A 17,283-nucleotide genomic window follows, 5' to 3' on the forward strand; every position below is an offset into this window, starting at 1 on the left:
GTCAAATTAACACAACGTTGGAGGTGGGGCATTCAGAGTCACAAACATTTCTTCAGTCATATTTGTGGGCGTGGACTATTGGAGTAAACACGCTCATTGATGGTTACAACCTACGTGCGCACTAGACCGAACGGCATGTCCCGCCAAACCATAGCCACGACGACGCGCCGACAAAAAACCCACGGCTCGAAGACCATAAGACTCATACTATGTAAATGACAGTTGTATTTAAATGGGGAGTTGGTCATTTGGCCTACACATGCATAACGTTTGAAGATGCATTGTTGCAATGAACGTGACAGAGAAATAACAATAGAAGAAACAAATCTAAGTGACAACATTTAACATAAACCGCACATGGAGCATCTGAACTCACACCAACTGAGTTCCTCGAGCCAACCCAAGGAGAGTAAACGGTTTCTTATCTATGACCTACACCCATATGTTTTTGCGCTCGACCTGCGTTATCTTTATTGCAAGGGGTCCTGTCACTTGTCCCATTATAAGCATGGGCGGCTTTTAAACTCATCACAAACCCCCCAACCTAACCACACTAGTAATTCAATTGCCTTTACATCACTCGAATTTAGCGGACTGGAGGACTCCTTTTTCCAATACACTGGGTCCAAAAGAGTATCACTGATTATGCTGGTATAAACTAATAATGAAAACTAGACCTACGCATTATATCAACACAGAGGAGAGGTATGGTCTATAGCTTATTCGAGAAATTAACTAACAGCCGGGTTGTGGGTTGCTGGTAGGTGACAGGAAAAGGGGACCAGGAAACCTTTTATTGTTGAGAGAGGAGGACAATGCCAGAGTGTGGTTTTCTGTGTCGTTAGATAAAAAACAAGACAAAAACCCTGTCCATGGGGCAGGGAGGTAGGATGTAAAAGGCCATAAATTATAGATTTTATCACCGTAGTTACCACACATGGGTCCCAAACCCTTTGTCTGCTTTAATGCACGAGGTGTTGTTGTGCTCTATAGGATTGCAATAGACTTACTTACTAATAATGAATTACTAATTACACAAACTGATTTATGAAAAGACACAGTATTTTTTTTTACCCTTGTGTAATGAATGTATTCTTTATTTTCATGTACACATTTGGATATATTCAATATTTATGCCTTTTCTAACAAGCTTTTTTCCTCTTACAACTTCAGAGCCTAAAATACAACAAAACAAATAAAGATGACAAAACAGTCATCTGTTTCTCTTCTTTTGAAAACAAACTTACAAAGTTACTAAGTCTGGAAAGGATGTCACATACATACGAACCAATCTAACCAACAAAAACAAAACACAAAATCACCTTTTAATCCAGATAAACAATCAAACACAATGTCTGATGTTGAACATTACAATCAAAGTTATGTTAGGGGAGTGAGTTTTTGATATTAACTAACATTGCAGTTGACACTGGACAAACTACTATCAATCAGTGCATCTGTTGTGGGAGGTGAGAAGCCTTCACACCTTCTGTATGATTCCCTCAGTAGCAGTCATTGAATGGCGTGGCCCTTTACCTACACAGTGCAATAGAGAATTACAGTTGGCTGACAGGCTCCACAGACGTTATAATAGGACTGAGGAAAGCTTTGAAAACCAGTGTTGTACTGGTGTTATATAGATTTAGATATAAACCAGTGTTGTACTGGTGTTATATAGATTTAGATATAAACCAGTGTTGTACTGGTGTTATATAGATTTAGATATAAACCAGTGTTGTACTGGTGTTATATAGATTTAGATATAAACCAGTGTTGTACTGGTGTTATATAGATTTAGATATAAACCAGTGTTGTACTGGTGTTATATAGATTTAGATCCCGCTGTGTCATTCTACATTGAGTGCCCATACAGTATGTTCATCCAGGGTTCACACATTGTGTAGACTTTTTACACATTCATTCCCCCACTGGTTAACAACTACCAAGTCTGCAGTACAGCGTTTCACACCACAACAACACAATGACACATTGCTAAATGATGAAGAAAGTGGTTAAGGTGGTAACAAATCAACCAGGCAGCTAATATCATACATGAGATCAGAAAACAGCAGTGCACAGTCAGGAGAGATAAAGAACAGTGTATGTTATGACACAATAGGAGAGATCAAGCACTGGTGACCATTCTTGGCGGGCTTGACCCCCCCCCCCCCAGAAGAAGTGCTTTGGCATGGTAACGGTGAGGCTGCTACGGTGCAGAGACAGTGCCTGGCCTTAACTGATGGCCAATGGACAGTGATAGTGAAATTACATTGTGTGTGTGTGTGTGTGTGTGTGTGTGTGTGTGTGTGAGAGAGAGAGTGAGAGACCAACAATAGTTACACACGGGTCCTCCACTCCATCCAGCAGTATTTCCTCTGGGTCTTAATTGCACAAACTCAATTATTACACTGGCAATACTTCATAACTTGTTAGTTAGAGAATCTCACATTCTCACAATCTCACATTTCCACAATGCTGGCAGTTGATAATGGCATATTTTCAGATCTCCAACAACTCTAACCCAGTTGCTCTCAGTTTCAAAACTGTCTCCTCCTACATTACGGTATCTTTGCCACATATGAGGAGCTGTGTGTGCACGTGTGTGTGTGTGTGTGTGTGTGCGCGTGTGTGTCTGCTGTGTGAAAGAGGCGGTGTTAGGAACACTGAGTTGAGTTACGGTGGCACAGAAGGGTCGAGAGAGGACATGCCAGGTCACAGTCACTAGTGTTATACGACTTCCTCACAGAAAAAAAAAAAAAGGTTTCTGGAGCGCAACTCACAGTGTTGCTTTAACATTGTTTGAGACAATGCCATACTTTCACTCACGCCGCTCCACCTGTCTCTCCCAAATGCTGATGTTGTGACAAAGTGAGTTTTACAGAGAGTTAACCATGGAAGAGGAAAAGCAGAGGAAACCGAATCACGTACAGGAAGCAAAATGTCAGTGTCGGAGAATAATAACCTTTTGTGATTGTCTTGATCACCACCAGACATCTGTTACTCATGCTTCATGTTTTTGTGAAGATGAGAGATTGGGAAAACCTGAATTCCCCTCTGAGTAAAGAGACTAGTCGATCAAGGTTGTTGTTCAAACTCTTATCAAGCAGCACGAAAGACTTCTCATTTTCACTATTTATTTTTGCAGACCAGCGTCACACTTTTGGCCATGTCAGATCGACACATCTACACTGTGGTGTATGATGTGATGAAGGTCAAAACACCACAGTTGAAAACCCTTCAGGACATGGCCAATGAGATATACATGATGAAAATACTACTTCCTCTTCTGTACAAGGTTGGGGTGGCATCTTTTTCTAATTTGGGATTTGGAGAAGTTTGTTCTACTGAATACTTGTAAGGTCAAGAGACAACAACTTGTCAGAATGACCCAAAAACAACAATCCATGACAAATGTTCCTCACACTGGCATTCCTTTAAGCTGAATGAACAAGCATTTTGCTTTCAAAGTAAAGCCGTTAAATAAAGGTTTCTCACAATAAATACTTTAAAATGTGAACAAGAGAAGCAGAGAGGGGACTCGATGTGGTAGAAACGGGAGGGAGGGTCTGAGATGGAATATCAGCCAACTATAGAACAAGAGTATGGAGGCCACAGTACACAGGAGAGATGGGGCCTTTTCAGGGTTGACAGGAAGTGCAGCAGCGGATCCTGGGATAGGCCTGAGAGGACACAGAGCGGTGTGGACTGATACTGATGGGTTATCTCAGCTAGCCGTTCCGTGGTTTGCGGCGGTTGTGTTGAAGAAGGATAGGTGGTGGTAGATGAGGTGGGGGTGTAGTAAGAGGTGTAGTGACTCTCCACATTTGAGGCACAGCGAGGGGGTTTGGACGGAGGCTGGGGTTGGGGGGGGGGGGGGGGGTGCGTGCGTGTGCCTGTGTGGGGGTGGGGGGGGGAGTGAGGGGATGTTTAGCAGGAGCAGCCCCCCTGGCTCTCTGGTGGCGAGTCCTGCAGGCCGGGGTTCCTGTGATTGGACATCAGGCTGGTGTCTCCGTCCATGCTCTCGTTCATCTTCTCACAGATGACGTCCACCAGACGCTCAAACACCTGCTTCACGTTGATGTTATCCTTGGCGCTGGCCTCAAAGAACTGGAACCCTAGAGCCAGACAGGGGGGGAGAGAGAGTGTGAGGGAAAGAGAGAGAGAGAGAGGGGGGGGGGGGGGTTGAGAATAAGCACAAATGTTTCCTGCGATGTGCCATGTCTGTGTGTGTGTGTGTGTGTTAGAACACGTGGTCAGAATGTTGGTCACATGGTCATGTTTACCCAAGTCCAGGTGAAAGTGTGTGTGTGTGTGTGTGTGCGCGCTTCAGTGTGACTTCTCTCTCCTGAGAGGACGGTAGCTCACCAAGGTCCTCTGCCAGTCGCTGGCTGTCCTCTGTGGGGACGATCCTGTCATCCTCCAGGTCACACTTGTTCCCCACCATGATCACCTGGGCGTTGTCCCATGAGTAAGTCTTGATCTGGGTTGCCCTGGAGAAGGGAGGAGGGAGGAGGGAGGGGAGAGGGGAGAGGGGGGAGGGGAGAGTTACAGTCTGATAGAGAGAGCAGTAGGAAATCTCATAGATGGATTTACGTTAGTAAACAAACACGATGCACGTGTAGACCATCAATAAAAAACTATATTTGTTCATTTGTATTTGAAGTTCCTTGATTCCTCATGCACTTCAATGTTATCACTCTCACTTTCGCTCAGAGTCTGTCCGCAGATCGGGTTTGTTTACTAACATCAAGTCCATTAATAGTACGGCTATAGAAAAAGACTAAAAAGACAATCTATAAGAGAAGAGAATAGTGCCGTCACTGCCCTCTTCCTTCGTCCCTCGGTATCACTCACCAGTCCTGAACTGCACTGAAGGAGTCCTGGTTGGTGATGTCATACATGAGCAGGAAGCCCATGGCTCCTCTGTAGTAAGCTGTGGTGATGGTACGGTAACGTTCCTGCCCCGCTGTGTCCTGTAGGGAGGGCACACACACAAACACACACACAACTTTAATTTAGCCGGGCAAGTCTTCATTAGTGGTTTGTGTCAGTGGTATAGCAAAGCAGTCATACTGCAAACACACGTGTATGATATTTTGTTGAACCTCTAGGGAGCACTGTTGCCCAAGGCCTGCTCATAGACCCACTACAGAGCACAGATGTTAGCGATATCAGGGTTTGGACTCTGTGATTCAGTAAAACTAACCCTAACCCTAAATATACTACGGGGTAGTCAGCCAAAACTAATTGTCTCCATTTCTGAGATGACAAGAAATGGAGCTGTTTTGCAGCATAGAGCAGAGCTAGAGAGAGAGAGACAGAAAGAGAGAAAGTATTAGTAGTATATCGATGTCCTTACAAATGGAAATATTCAACGGCGACAAAACACCAACGTTGTCATGTCCTGCCCCTTATAATGCCCTATCAAACCTGAATAAAGACCCCCAAAGCTACTCAACTTTACACATCATGAAATTGTCAGTTGATGAAACTAGTTAAACAAAGAATGACTTCTAGACACACTATGTCCATCACCATCACCTTACGTCAAACAACAAAGCTGCCTCGCCCACTCACAGCAGAACCCAGGAAGGGTCAGCAGACCGTGGAGAAAGGCAAGCAGCGTCATACGAGGAGAACAGCTGTCTCCTCAGCCCCAGTGACCTGCTTTTCCGAAACATCTTCTAATTAAAAGTGGAGCGTCAAGCGTGATGTCAGAGTGGCTTCCCTGGAAAAGGTTAACCAACAAAAACACTAATGCAGAAAAACCCTCCTGTCGAACAGGTGAGGGGATTGAGTTGGCATGGCAAGTATCCCAGGCCCGTCCTCTGTTGCTTGGTTACCTGGCCCCAGGTCCCTCATTTGCATAAGAGGCCTTTACATCATTGAACAGTGAGAGGAGGGGGAAGAGGGGGTTGCCCAGGTAACAGTGGGGTCACAGAGGTTTCTGGATGTTCCGTTACGCCTATGAGTGTGTGGCCGCGGGGTAGTCAGCCAAAACTAACTGTCTCCATTTCCCAGATGACAAAAAATGGATAGGAAAGAGCAAAGCTAGAGAGAGAGAGAAAGAGAGCGACACACACACACACACACACACACACACACACACACACACACACACACACGTTGATTCAATGACCTCACCAAGAGAGCCTCTGTTTCATCTCAGGGTAAACTGTTTCATTTATTATGGATGAAAAACACCAGAAACAGTACATACATTCTTATCTGATATGTGCAATACACATGATCAAATATTTGACTGCGTAATGGAACCTCTCTTTAGCTCTAACCAAATAGACTGTCTTCTAAGCTCTAATGATGATCTGTATACAAAGTAAACACAGGGCAGTCCCTCTACCTCAAGCATATGCATGGTGACAGAGAGTGTTAAATGGTTTGGGGCAGACTCATTGACGTCACCAGGACCCTTCTCCGTATTCATGCGTCACCTGCTTTAGTCCTGCATCTACACAAAGCAGTGTCAGACACACTAAGCCCTAGGCTGTGTGTTTGTGTGTGCGTGTGTGTGCAGATGCCACATGGAGTGTCCTCTCGAACGAAAACACACTCACATGTATGATTCACACCAGGGTAAAAAGGAGGACAAATGATCATTAAAACTAAAAAGGGCTTATAATGGGACTCCGTATTCAAAACCGCCATCGATACCCTCTAATGGCTTTCTCCTGTCACTCAAAAGGAGGCTATCTTACAGAAGGGGGACAGTACCTGCACACTCTTCTCTAAGGGAAGGGAAGCTCGGAGAGTCTGAGTCATTCCACAGAGTTGATCATTAACTTCATTTGACTGGTGCATTTAAAAAGGGAGGCCTCATTTATAAAAGGGCCATGCCTGCTGGTTGCTCCCACACCCTCAAGGTACACTGGGGATACAGGAGCAGCAGGTCAGCACAGTCGTAGCATGTGCTGAATTTCTCTGTATTCCGTGATCCCACTAACACCACTAAGCCGAATCAACTGTGTCAGTGGCGGAACCAGGGGGCCGGTCAGCTCTGTGTGTGTGTGTGTGTGTGTGTGTGTGTGTGTGTGTGTGTGTATGTGTTTTGGTGTGGACTCCTGCTGATTCATTCTTGATGATTGAATACCATACTATATAGGATGTTTGTCTTCATCAATCATATGTTTACACAACCTTTACTATTAATGGAAATATGATTTGCCTGGACAGACATCAGAGTATTACATAGAAATTAACAGGCAAGGCTAATAGCCTACTACGGTGACATCCGGGACAGGTAGGCCAGTGACTACTGCATATCCGCCCATGTTTGAAAGAATGAGAAATAGTACATTCCGTTCCATGCAATACAATGAGCCTGTCCTCCTATGTCTACCTCCTCCATTTACATTTACATTTATGGCATTTAGCAGACGCCTTTATCCAAAGCGACTTGCAACAAATACATTTGTTTAAGTAAGTGAATAATCTATCCAACAGTCATCATAGGACAAAGTAATCAATGCTCATACCAGGGGCCATTGGCAGTTTTTTTTATTTGTTTTATTTAATTATTTATTAACAAGAGAGAACTTGTACAGGGGGGAAGTGGGGGTGAAGAGGTCTCAAGGGTTGGGGTTAGGGTTAGTACAGGGAGGGTAGTGGGGGTATAGAGGTCTTAGGAAGGACTGTTAAGATGTAGCCTGAAGAGATGGGTTTTCAATCTACGACGGAATATCGGTAGTGACTCTGCAGCCTCCAGCCTCCAGCCTCCACTGCACTAAATCTGAGGCTGGGCAATTCCCCAAACTACCTGGAGCATGTGGTACAGCACCAGCGGAGACATGGTGTAGCAGTGAAATGAAAACTAAATGTCAGCCGAACACTTCATTATCCAAAGAGATTAAGAGCTCAAGGAGGAGGGGGATATCAGCAAGCAGGAGCCTTGATGAGGAAACTTTGATAATGACTCACTACATAATTAAACAGTTATTTAAAGCACTGCACTAAATAAAGCCTGCTTCTGAACTAAATCCTCACTGAATTAGAGCAGTTTGTTGGAACTTGTATGTGAGATAACAAGACAATGACAATGGTGTTTAGAAGCCATACAAGAGAGTCTGTTGGCACAAGACTGTGGTGGTAGATGAGGTGGGGGTGTAGTGAGAGGTGTAGTGACTCTCCACATTTGAGGCACAGCGAGGGGGTTTGGATGAAGGCTGGGGGGGGGGGGGTGCGTGTGCCTGTGTGGGGGTGGGGGGGGGAGTGAGGGGATGTTTAGCAGGAGCAGCCCCCCTGGCTCTCTGGTGCCGAGTCCTGCAAGCCGGGGTTCAGATCTCTCTTTTTTAATTTTTTTAATTTTTTTCTCTCTTTTTTGTTTTTTAGGGCATTTCTGCTTTATTGGGATAGAGACAATAGATTGACAGGAAGGATGGGAGAGAGAGAGAGGAGGGATGTAAAGCAAGAACCCTTTTGGTTCTAGAAGCTTTATTCTAAGAATGTGTCTCTTTATTATGTTTGGAAACCATAGAGAGTATGTTTGGCACCCGACTTGTGTCATCCCCCCCCCCACACACACACACACAAATCTGCATCTAACTCACCCATATCTGCAGCTTGATCCTCTTGTCATTGCGGAAGACCGTCTTGACCTTGAAGTCGATGCCCACCGTACTGACGAAGGCGGAGGTGAAGGAGTCATCAGCATAGCGGAACAGGAAGCTGGTCTTGCCCACGCTGCTGTTGCCGATGATCAACAGTTTGAACATGTAGTCAAAGTTCTGGTCTGCCGCGTCCTTCTGCGCAGGTGGCTGCTGCAGGCGGGAGTCATTCACTGACGCCATCTAGAGGCGGAGAGGGAGAAGTGAAGGAGAAGAAGTGTGAAAAGCATCCAATTTCGGAACCCAAAATCTACTCTTGGATTTAGTGAGAGGAAATGAGGGGCTCCTGCACACGGTCTCGGCTTGCAAATAAACAATTTATAATTCAAAACCACATCATAATAGGATTCTCTGGATTTCATGTCGTGTATGCCAAATTGTTGATACAGTCAAGTGAAATCAACGTACAATAGTAGGCAAGGATCTCAACCGACCCCCAAACTATCAGATTTGATGGTTTTGATTTCATATGAAGTCCTCTCAAAGGCTGATAGCTTAAATCATCATAAAGAGCTAGTCGAGGACCAGTCACTGAAATGTGTATCGACCATTATCATAATTAAAGCAAGTCAGTTTTCAAACCTGCTTCTGTCAGAATGACAGCTATTCCAAATCAGTCACTGGTCTTGCAAATGATCTGCCCCTGGGCAGGTACCGGGTTACACATCATTAAGACCTTTCAGTGTCAGTCATTCCTAACAGTGGCAGGGGGTAACGACCGCTAAGCCCAGGTGTGGGGGCAGGAATCCCCCCCCCCCCTCCCCCTCCCCCTCCCCCTCCTCCTCCCCTCAGCTGATCTATCAGTGCTGCACAGCACCGCTTCTCTCTGATGAGCGGCGTCTCCTTGGAGACAAGCCCAGAAGAACAAAGCAGACAGACCACCAAAGCCATTAGTGGGCCAGGCCAGCTCACTCAGCCACGGGCACAGGCACAAGCACAAGCCTCTCCAGTCCAGAGGGGCAGATATTACACAACAAAGGGACATGGAGATGAGGACAGTGGAGAAAGTTGTTTAATGTGTGTCTGTGTCTGTGTTTTCATGTTTACTCCAATGGTGATTAGAGTGGTGTGTGTGTGTGTGTGTGTGTGTGTGAGTGTGAGTGTGTATGTGTGTGAGGTTGAATTGGTGCCCCTTACTTATGCATGGGGTTAGGCAGGTGTGCAGTTAATTTGTTCAATGAAAGCAATGCTCTCTTATCCAAACATGAATCGATATGGATTTGGAAAAATAAATCCTCTAGGCCTATACAGAGTGGTACTGTATATTAGTGGCGCCAATGAGCTTCCATTTTTTTTTACTGGACTAACAACTGGTTGCTTGGCAACATACTACTTTGGTATAACAGAACTATTTGGCATTGGCCAATAGAAACGCTTTATTGGAGTCACTCTTCCTAACAGAACACTCTGGGCCTATAGCTTTACTGGAAGCCTATGACACCTGTTCCAAATTGACACACTTATAATGTGCATCTTTATGACCATAATTTAATAATAAAATAAAATAATAATAAAAAAGAGTTGTTGTAACTAGTTGCCAAAAACCTCACACAACAGAGGCAGAGCAGACACAAGGACCTTGCACAATTTCAGGTTTTGAAACGTCTATCCATAAGACTAACTCCAACCACTTACCAACAAGAGGAAGTCAAAACAGCTATTTTTCTCTCTCAAAACATTTTGAATATAATCCCTAATCACATGATACCAGTCAGACCTTAAATCCTACCACCGCTTCAAGAGTCTAAAGCCGTTCCCCGGGCCCACGTTCTCCGTCCTTTTCCATGAAGTACACATTTGTCCACTACCCTGCATGGATGAAAATGCATAGGATTGGTGTAACCATGGGCACTTACACCAATCCTACGCTTTTAAATCCATGTAGGCTAGTGGATGAGTGTACAGTTCAGGAAAAGGCAGAGGAAATAGGGACACAGGGAATGCCTCTGGGCCTTGGAGATCCAGCAACACCATGTGCAAGGCATCCACGAGAAACTCAGACATGAGATCATGTTATTTACCCCTGTTCTTACCAGCAGAACTTAAGCCTGTTGTAAACCCAGTCACATGTCATGGGCAATTCCAGTTTGGCTCAAAAAGTCTGGAGGCAAATGAATGGAATAGTAGGAGTCTGATGACATGTCTGTTCAGACTGTTGGGGCATTTAAATCAGGCCTTAAGACGTATCTTTATAAGCTGGCCTACCTTCCTCCTAGACTTTGATTGCTGCTTTTATGATCTATCTATCTATCTATCTATCTGTCTATATATCTATATATATATGTTTTTATTTTTTTATTCTTGTATTTTATGCACTTTGAGATTATTTTTGTTTCGTGAAATGCACTTTAGAAATGTAACAAATAATAATAATAATAATAATATTTATAATAATAAGATTATTATATCTACTGTAATGTAAACACACTTTATACAGCAACTTCCTGTGAATCACCATTAAAACAACTACACATATACTGAAAGTTTACACATATACTGAAACCTATAGAGTAAATGACTAATACTGTACAGTCAGCCATGTTGCATAAAAACACTAATAGCTTTGTTTTCCTATTACCCTAAATCAGTGAAAACTGGTGGCATCAAATGATATCCCTCAAAACACATACATTATAGCACACAATACGGCATTTCACTTAGCTAGATGGTTGTGGTCCCTTGATGTTCAGACCAAAGTTACTGGAATCTGTAGAAGTGTTGGGGAGCAACAGAGGGCAACAGCACTTTGTGGACATGTATTATCAGATTACTTTGAGCAGAGGGGGGATGAATTTGATAACGATACGCAAGGCCAGGCCATCTGCCATAGTAGCTGGGGGAACCTAGTAATAGAGGAACATCTCTGATGGGACAGAGATATCTCTCTCACACACACACACACACACACACACACACACACACACACACACACACACACACACACACACACACACACACACACACACACACACACACACACCTCCCGATAGCCTCCATTTAGTAGACTACAGTTGAAATGGGAATCCCATTTAATGCACTGGAAAAGCATTAGCTCCACTAAAGGAAATAGAGGCCATTATGGTGAATTGGCCAGGTTAGGTCTGTCATTTGGCACTGTTTGCTGAGTAAGGTCCCTGACTCCCTCGACCGTTGCAGGAAATTAGCTCTATTGATTGGTCGGCATCTGTCGACATCTGTTCCCCTTTGCCCCCCCAACACAAAACACTGGTCAGAAACACAGGTGAGAAATAAATCGGGTGATTTCTATGGTATTCAAATGAATACAGTGTATTAGTTTGTGAATATCAGTTTACTTTTTTGGCTGAAATTGATATATGAGCCAATTGTCGTTTGTCACTTGATAATATGCAGAATACAAATTCGACAACCTGTCGTTTGCACTTCAAAGCGCACCAGGTGCTCGAGGACTAATTGTTGCTGGCTTAAACAACTGAACAACCCCATCTCCATATAGCGTAGTATAAACGTTTAAAATGATCGTACATTAACTATAGCAACATTGCCCAAATGAGCGGTGTAAACAAGTTTACAGTGTCCAGTCAAACAATTTTCATTCGGATAAGGAAGTCAAGGAGCTGGATGGGAGGAAAACAAATACTGACCAAACTTTTCCCAAACACTTACCTTCTGGGAGGACGGAATTTCCTTATCGCTTCAATTCGTGAGTCGCCTACAATGTTATTTCCTTTCAGGTGAAGAGTGAAAGTTACCCTAAAGTGGTCTTCGACAGAATCGGTTTTTCCGCCTCCGGCTTTCCTGGTCTCACCGTTTCCCTCTGAGCGTTTGCGGAATGAAACAGGCAACTCCCGGATCTCGATGTGTACAAAGCAGCACCAGAGAGCGCAACAGTCAGTGGAGTGGCCACCCCTCAGCGGTAGTATTCACACTGAGAGCTTTGTGATCCTATGTCAAAGTGGGGTGTCTGTACACACACACACACACACACACACACACACACACACACACACACACACACACACACACACACACACACACACACACACACACACACACACACACACACACACACACACACACACACACACACACACACACACACACACACACACACACACACACACACACACACACACACACACACACCCTGATTCCTCATTTACTACATAAAGAAGCACACAATCTGTAATACATTGTTTGAGTGAGACACTTTATTGACATGTAGTCTACACTATTTGGATTACAGGCAAATATTGTATGTTCAGATGGGGCCAGTGTCCTGAATAGGACTGCATAGATATCTTCAGTATGCCAGACTCTCATAATTTATTTAGCATACAAAAAGCAATTGCAGGGTTGGGCTGCAGATAATTAGAAATATGCTGATGGGATCATTGTGAGTTCTATTCCCCAAATAAGAAGTACTGATTGTAATTTGCTGTATCGTATTTGGCTGTACAGTAGACCAATCAAAGTACAATTTTGGCCATGATTAAACAGTAAATAACATTTATTTCCATCAGTGAATTAGGATGAGGAATCTCTCTGACAGTTCCTCGTATTTCAGACAGTTCCTCATATTTTAGTGTGCAATCGCTCCTCAGGAATTCCGAAAATCAAGCAGAGCGTAAAATGTTTCTGTAGTATACTCCCAGTTAATCTCTATCTACCAATCACTAGCACCTGTTACATCACCCTTTCCTGTCCTTCAGTGGCCTGTCTGTGTCACCATCTGTGTAGGTTACATAGAGAATGGATAGAGAGAATGTTTTCACTTAAAAAAACAAAAAAACAGAGATTAGGTGAACTTGTTCTGCAGTTCAAAGAATGTGACTTCCTGGTGTGGTAAGGCCAGCCTGACAAGGAAACTAAGAGGAAGTCGAGTCTCTCCAATGAGGAAACAGAGAAGACAGCTCTTCCTTGATGGATGTATAATGATACATGTCAAGAGTACTCTCCCTGTATGTACTTTCCATACAAAACTTACTAACCCTAACCCTCAGACATCATATCAGTTAAACCTTAAAAACATCTTATCAGTTAAACACCATTCACACAGAGTGTGTGGTGCAGTATTTACTATTTACAGTATTTATATTTAGTATCTAAACCCAAAATATATAACAACAGTTTTTATTTGGGGGTCAGGGGGAGAGAGGGATAGGCCTATTGAATCCTATCCAGTGTATTGTACAGCATCTGCAGGAAATCTATGCTGATAGTAGAGGAGAGGGGCAGCCTCTGTGAGGGAGAGAAGGAGCTGGCTGTGGCTGTGGCCTGCTATAAGGCTTGTCTGCTATAAGGCTTGTCTGCTATAAGGCTTGTCTGCTATAAGGCTTGTCTGGTATAGGGCTTGTCAGGGAGTGTTTTTCCATATTGACAGTGTAGCTCTAGGCAAACAGGAAGCTAAATCAGATCAATTTGCTGTTCAGTGCTGCCAAAGAGCAATATCAAAAGCATAAAGTATCTTCTTAATTAATTTTTCATTCAGTGACCATTTTCAACAATGCAAGGCCTTTCTCCTATTTCTAAATATCATCCTATGGATAAATATTGAAATGGTACAACCAGATTGATATAACCGTATAGATGTGGGGAAAACTAAAGGGACACACCCGACCAGCAAACTGATGTTGAAGTTCTGAACTGGTTAAAATTTGGTTAAGGTTTTTAACCACATTTTGGTCAATGGGATGGAGGTCAGGAAGGTCCCTTTAGTCTTCCCGTTTGGGAAAGCCTTATTCTGCTCTTTCTCACTCTGACGCTATCAATGTTTTGGTTGCTGTCCAGTTATCCATTCATAGCATGAATTAAGACATCCTCTCTCCCTCTCTCTTAGTGTGGCTTGCCAGCAAAGTAGGCTACTGGTCTGGTCCGTTTATTCAAATCTGGCGTCATCAGTAATGGAGTTAGAACTAGTTCCTTCAAGAGGCAGACGCCAACCGTTAGGTCTGGATTATATTGATCAGTCAAGACATGTCTTCCTTTCCAAAATGCAATAACTTTAATGCAAATGTTTCAGATGGCTAAATACAAGGAAAACAGTAGGAAGTACTTATTTTATTTACTTATATTTAGTAAAAGAAGGTGTTCAAATACATGCACAGTAGATGCTCAATGCTCAATAATAATATTGTGACAACCCTGAGTAAATGTAAATGTTATCATCATGATATTGTTACTGCACATTGTTCAGACATCACCCTCTAGTGGAAGGCACAAGCAATACATTGTCAAGAAATGACAATCATGTCAATGTCAAAGTTCTTTACTTAACATGGGGCCTCAACAGTGTTGTACACACTCAATAAACTTAATAAATGCAAAGAAAATACAGCCTAACTAAATTGCATGATATAAATGTAAATACAAATACTGGTTAAAAGCTAGAGATATATATTGAGATATATATAGAGAGAATATTGTTAGATTAGCAATATTAACATGAACAATATAAGGGTAGGTGGTAGGAGCATCCAGTCTCGGACCAACAGGCTCCAACACTGCTTCTATCCCATAAGACTTGAACAACCAACCCTAGCTGTCATCTGCTCATCCTGCTGCTCACTTCTGCACCCATAAACACCCTTTATCTACTGCTAGTATTACTACTGCTACTTATACTTAAATATTGTCATTGACTTGTCATTGACTTTTTCGGTCATTGGTCCTATCCAAAATAAACCAAATAATAATAAAAGGAAATGTCAGTACAAAAATAATTTGGAATTTGAAATAACCATTATCAGTGAAAAGGAGCAATTACACTACAGAATAGGTGTGGTGTGGTGATCTAAAAATCAAAGATTTGCCCAAGCATGAACAGACCTCAAGTTATGAATCTACCCTTTAAATAGTCTGTATCTAAATGGTCCTTAAGTTGAGAGATGTAAGCACCAGGTTATTAGTAATACAGATGAACACAATCAGGTTGCATAGAATATGCAGGCCATAGTATTTGTTGAAGGTGCCCTTGAGGGCCTTGTACTTGGGGTCCTGCTCGCTGAGTTTGGTGTAGGCTTCCTTCTGGTTCCCCAGGCCGTGCTCCTCCTCGACCACATGCAGCTGGAACATCACCTCTGTGGCTGCTGGGCTCAACCACTGGGCATTGAGAACCACCATGATCACAGCGACGAAGTACATGACCATCTGCAGGAAAAGAGGAATATGGCCACTTTAATACAGTATTTCCCCTACAACTTTGTTCCCCGGGCCAGAAGTGGGCTGTTCTCTAGCTGCCATTCCTGGGCCTTACCTTTGCCATGAAAAGGCCAGACCTTGGCCAGCATGTGGATGTGGCCCAGGTCACACTCAGACCAAAAATGGCCTAGTAGCTACAGGAACATATTAGGGCCACATTACTCATACCAGAGCTGTCCCACAGGAAATTGCCAACTCTCAGCCAGGGCTGGCCCCCCACATTTGGACAAGGTCTGGCCCATATAAAACTCAACGTTTCCGGCCATATGTGCCAACACAAGACCAGATCTGGCCCACAATTATCTGCTGACTGGGTTGTTGAACATTTTAAATCAAACAAGTATAAGAGTCCCTGTACTAACTTTAATTGTATTGTTTCTCTCTCAGAGTACTCAACTAGCAACTCGTTTCAATTTGTATAATAGATGTAAACATGTAGTTTTAATGCCTGACCTGTACACTCTCACCGCAGTCCAGCAGTTCTCTTGAGTGGTACCCTGCATACACAGCCAGGCTGACAACAGTGCTGCCCACCACGTAATACAAATAGACAGGGAAGAGTTTCCTTTGCACCAGCCCGAAGGTATGTCGTGTTACCTGCTGCACCAGAGCAGAATCTGTGGGTAGAAAGAACAAATTGTATTAGAGTCAGTGTGAGATTGAGAGAGACAGGTTCAATGCCTCAAACATTTACAATATAAGGTGGACGCACACACACAGACACACACACACACACACACACACACACACGTAGAGATCTGGTGTAGGGATCATGTAGGGATCTGGTGTAGATGGTGTGAAGATACCAAGACAAACGACAAACACTTCAACAAATTCACAAATTTCAATTTGAATACACCAGGTTATTAGTAGTATAGATTAACTCAATCAGGTTGCATAGAATAGACAGGTCTATTGAGGGCCTTGTACTTGGGGTTCTGCACGTTGAGTTCCATATGGCTGCCCAGCCCTATCTGGTTCCCCAGGCCGTGCTCCTCTTCCACCTCATGCAGCTGGAACATCACCTCTGTGGTCGCTGGGCTCAACCACTGGGCATTGAGAACCACTATGATCACAGCCACAAAGTACAGGACCATCTGCAGAAAGAGAGGAAAAAAAAACATATAGTACATAAGACTTGTTGAACATTTTACAGTACATCAAACCAGTATAAGAGTCTCTGTACTTCGTATAAGTGTATTGTTTCTCTTTCAGAGAGCAGAGTACTCAACTTGCAACTAGTTTGGTACAATAAATGAAAACATGTAGTATTAATGCCTGACCTGTGGACTCTCACACCAAGAATCTCAATGTGACATTATTATGTGGTTCCAAGCCCTTCTTCACCATATATATATACACCATTTACCTGACGCTTTTATCCAAAGCGACTTACATTGCATACATTTTTCAGTATAGGTGGTCCCAGCGGGAATCGAACACACAACCTAAGCATTGTTAGCACCATGCTCTCCCAACTGAG

General features: G+C 43.4%; 2 protein-coding genes across 2 annotated transcripts; both read right to left on the reverse strand.

The window, feature by feature from the left end:
* Positions 1-1,304: 1,304 nt before the first annotated feature.
* Positions 1,305-12,527, reverse strand: rab3db (RAB3D, member RAS oncogene family, b). The gene is made up of 5 exons (XM_083677208.1): positions 12,267-12,527; positions 8,565-8,804; positions 4,855-4,973; positions 4,366-4,490; positions 1,305-4,115 (listed from the first exon to the last, which is right to left on the reverse strand). Exons 2-5 carry the CDS (start codon positions 8,802-8,804, stop codon positions 3,928-3,930), a joined length of 672 nt encoding a protein of 223 aa, XP_083533334.1. The 5' UTR covers positions 12,267-12,527; the 3' UTR covers positions 1,305-3,927.
* A 2,358-nt stretch (positions 12,528-14,885) lies between these two features.
* On the reverse strand, positions 14,886-16,760 carry LOC310810284 (transmembrane protein 205-like). The gene is made up of 3 exons (XM_083677981.1): positions 16,731-16,760; positions 16,254-16,417; positions 14,886-15,749 (listed from the first exon to the last, which is right to left on the reverse strand). The coding sequence occupies exon 3, from the start codon at positions 15,747-15,749 to the stop codon at positions 15,465-15,467; it is 285 nt and encodes a 94-aa protein (XP_083534107.1). The 5' UTR covers positions 16,254-16,417; positions 16,731-16,760; the 3' UTR covers positions 14,886-15,464.
* Positions 16,761-17,283: the final 523 nt, after the last annotated feature.

Source organism: Argentina silus (genome assembly GCF_951799395.1).
Source record: "Argentina silus genome assembly, chromosome: 9".
In the NCBI taxonomy this organism is placed as follows: domain Eukaryota; kingdom Metazoa; phylum Chordata; class Actinopteri; order Argentiniformes; family Argentinidae; genus Argentina; species Argentina silus.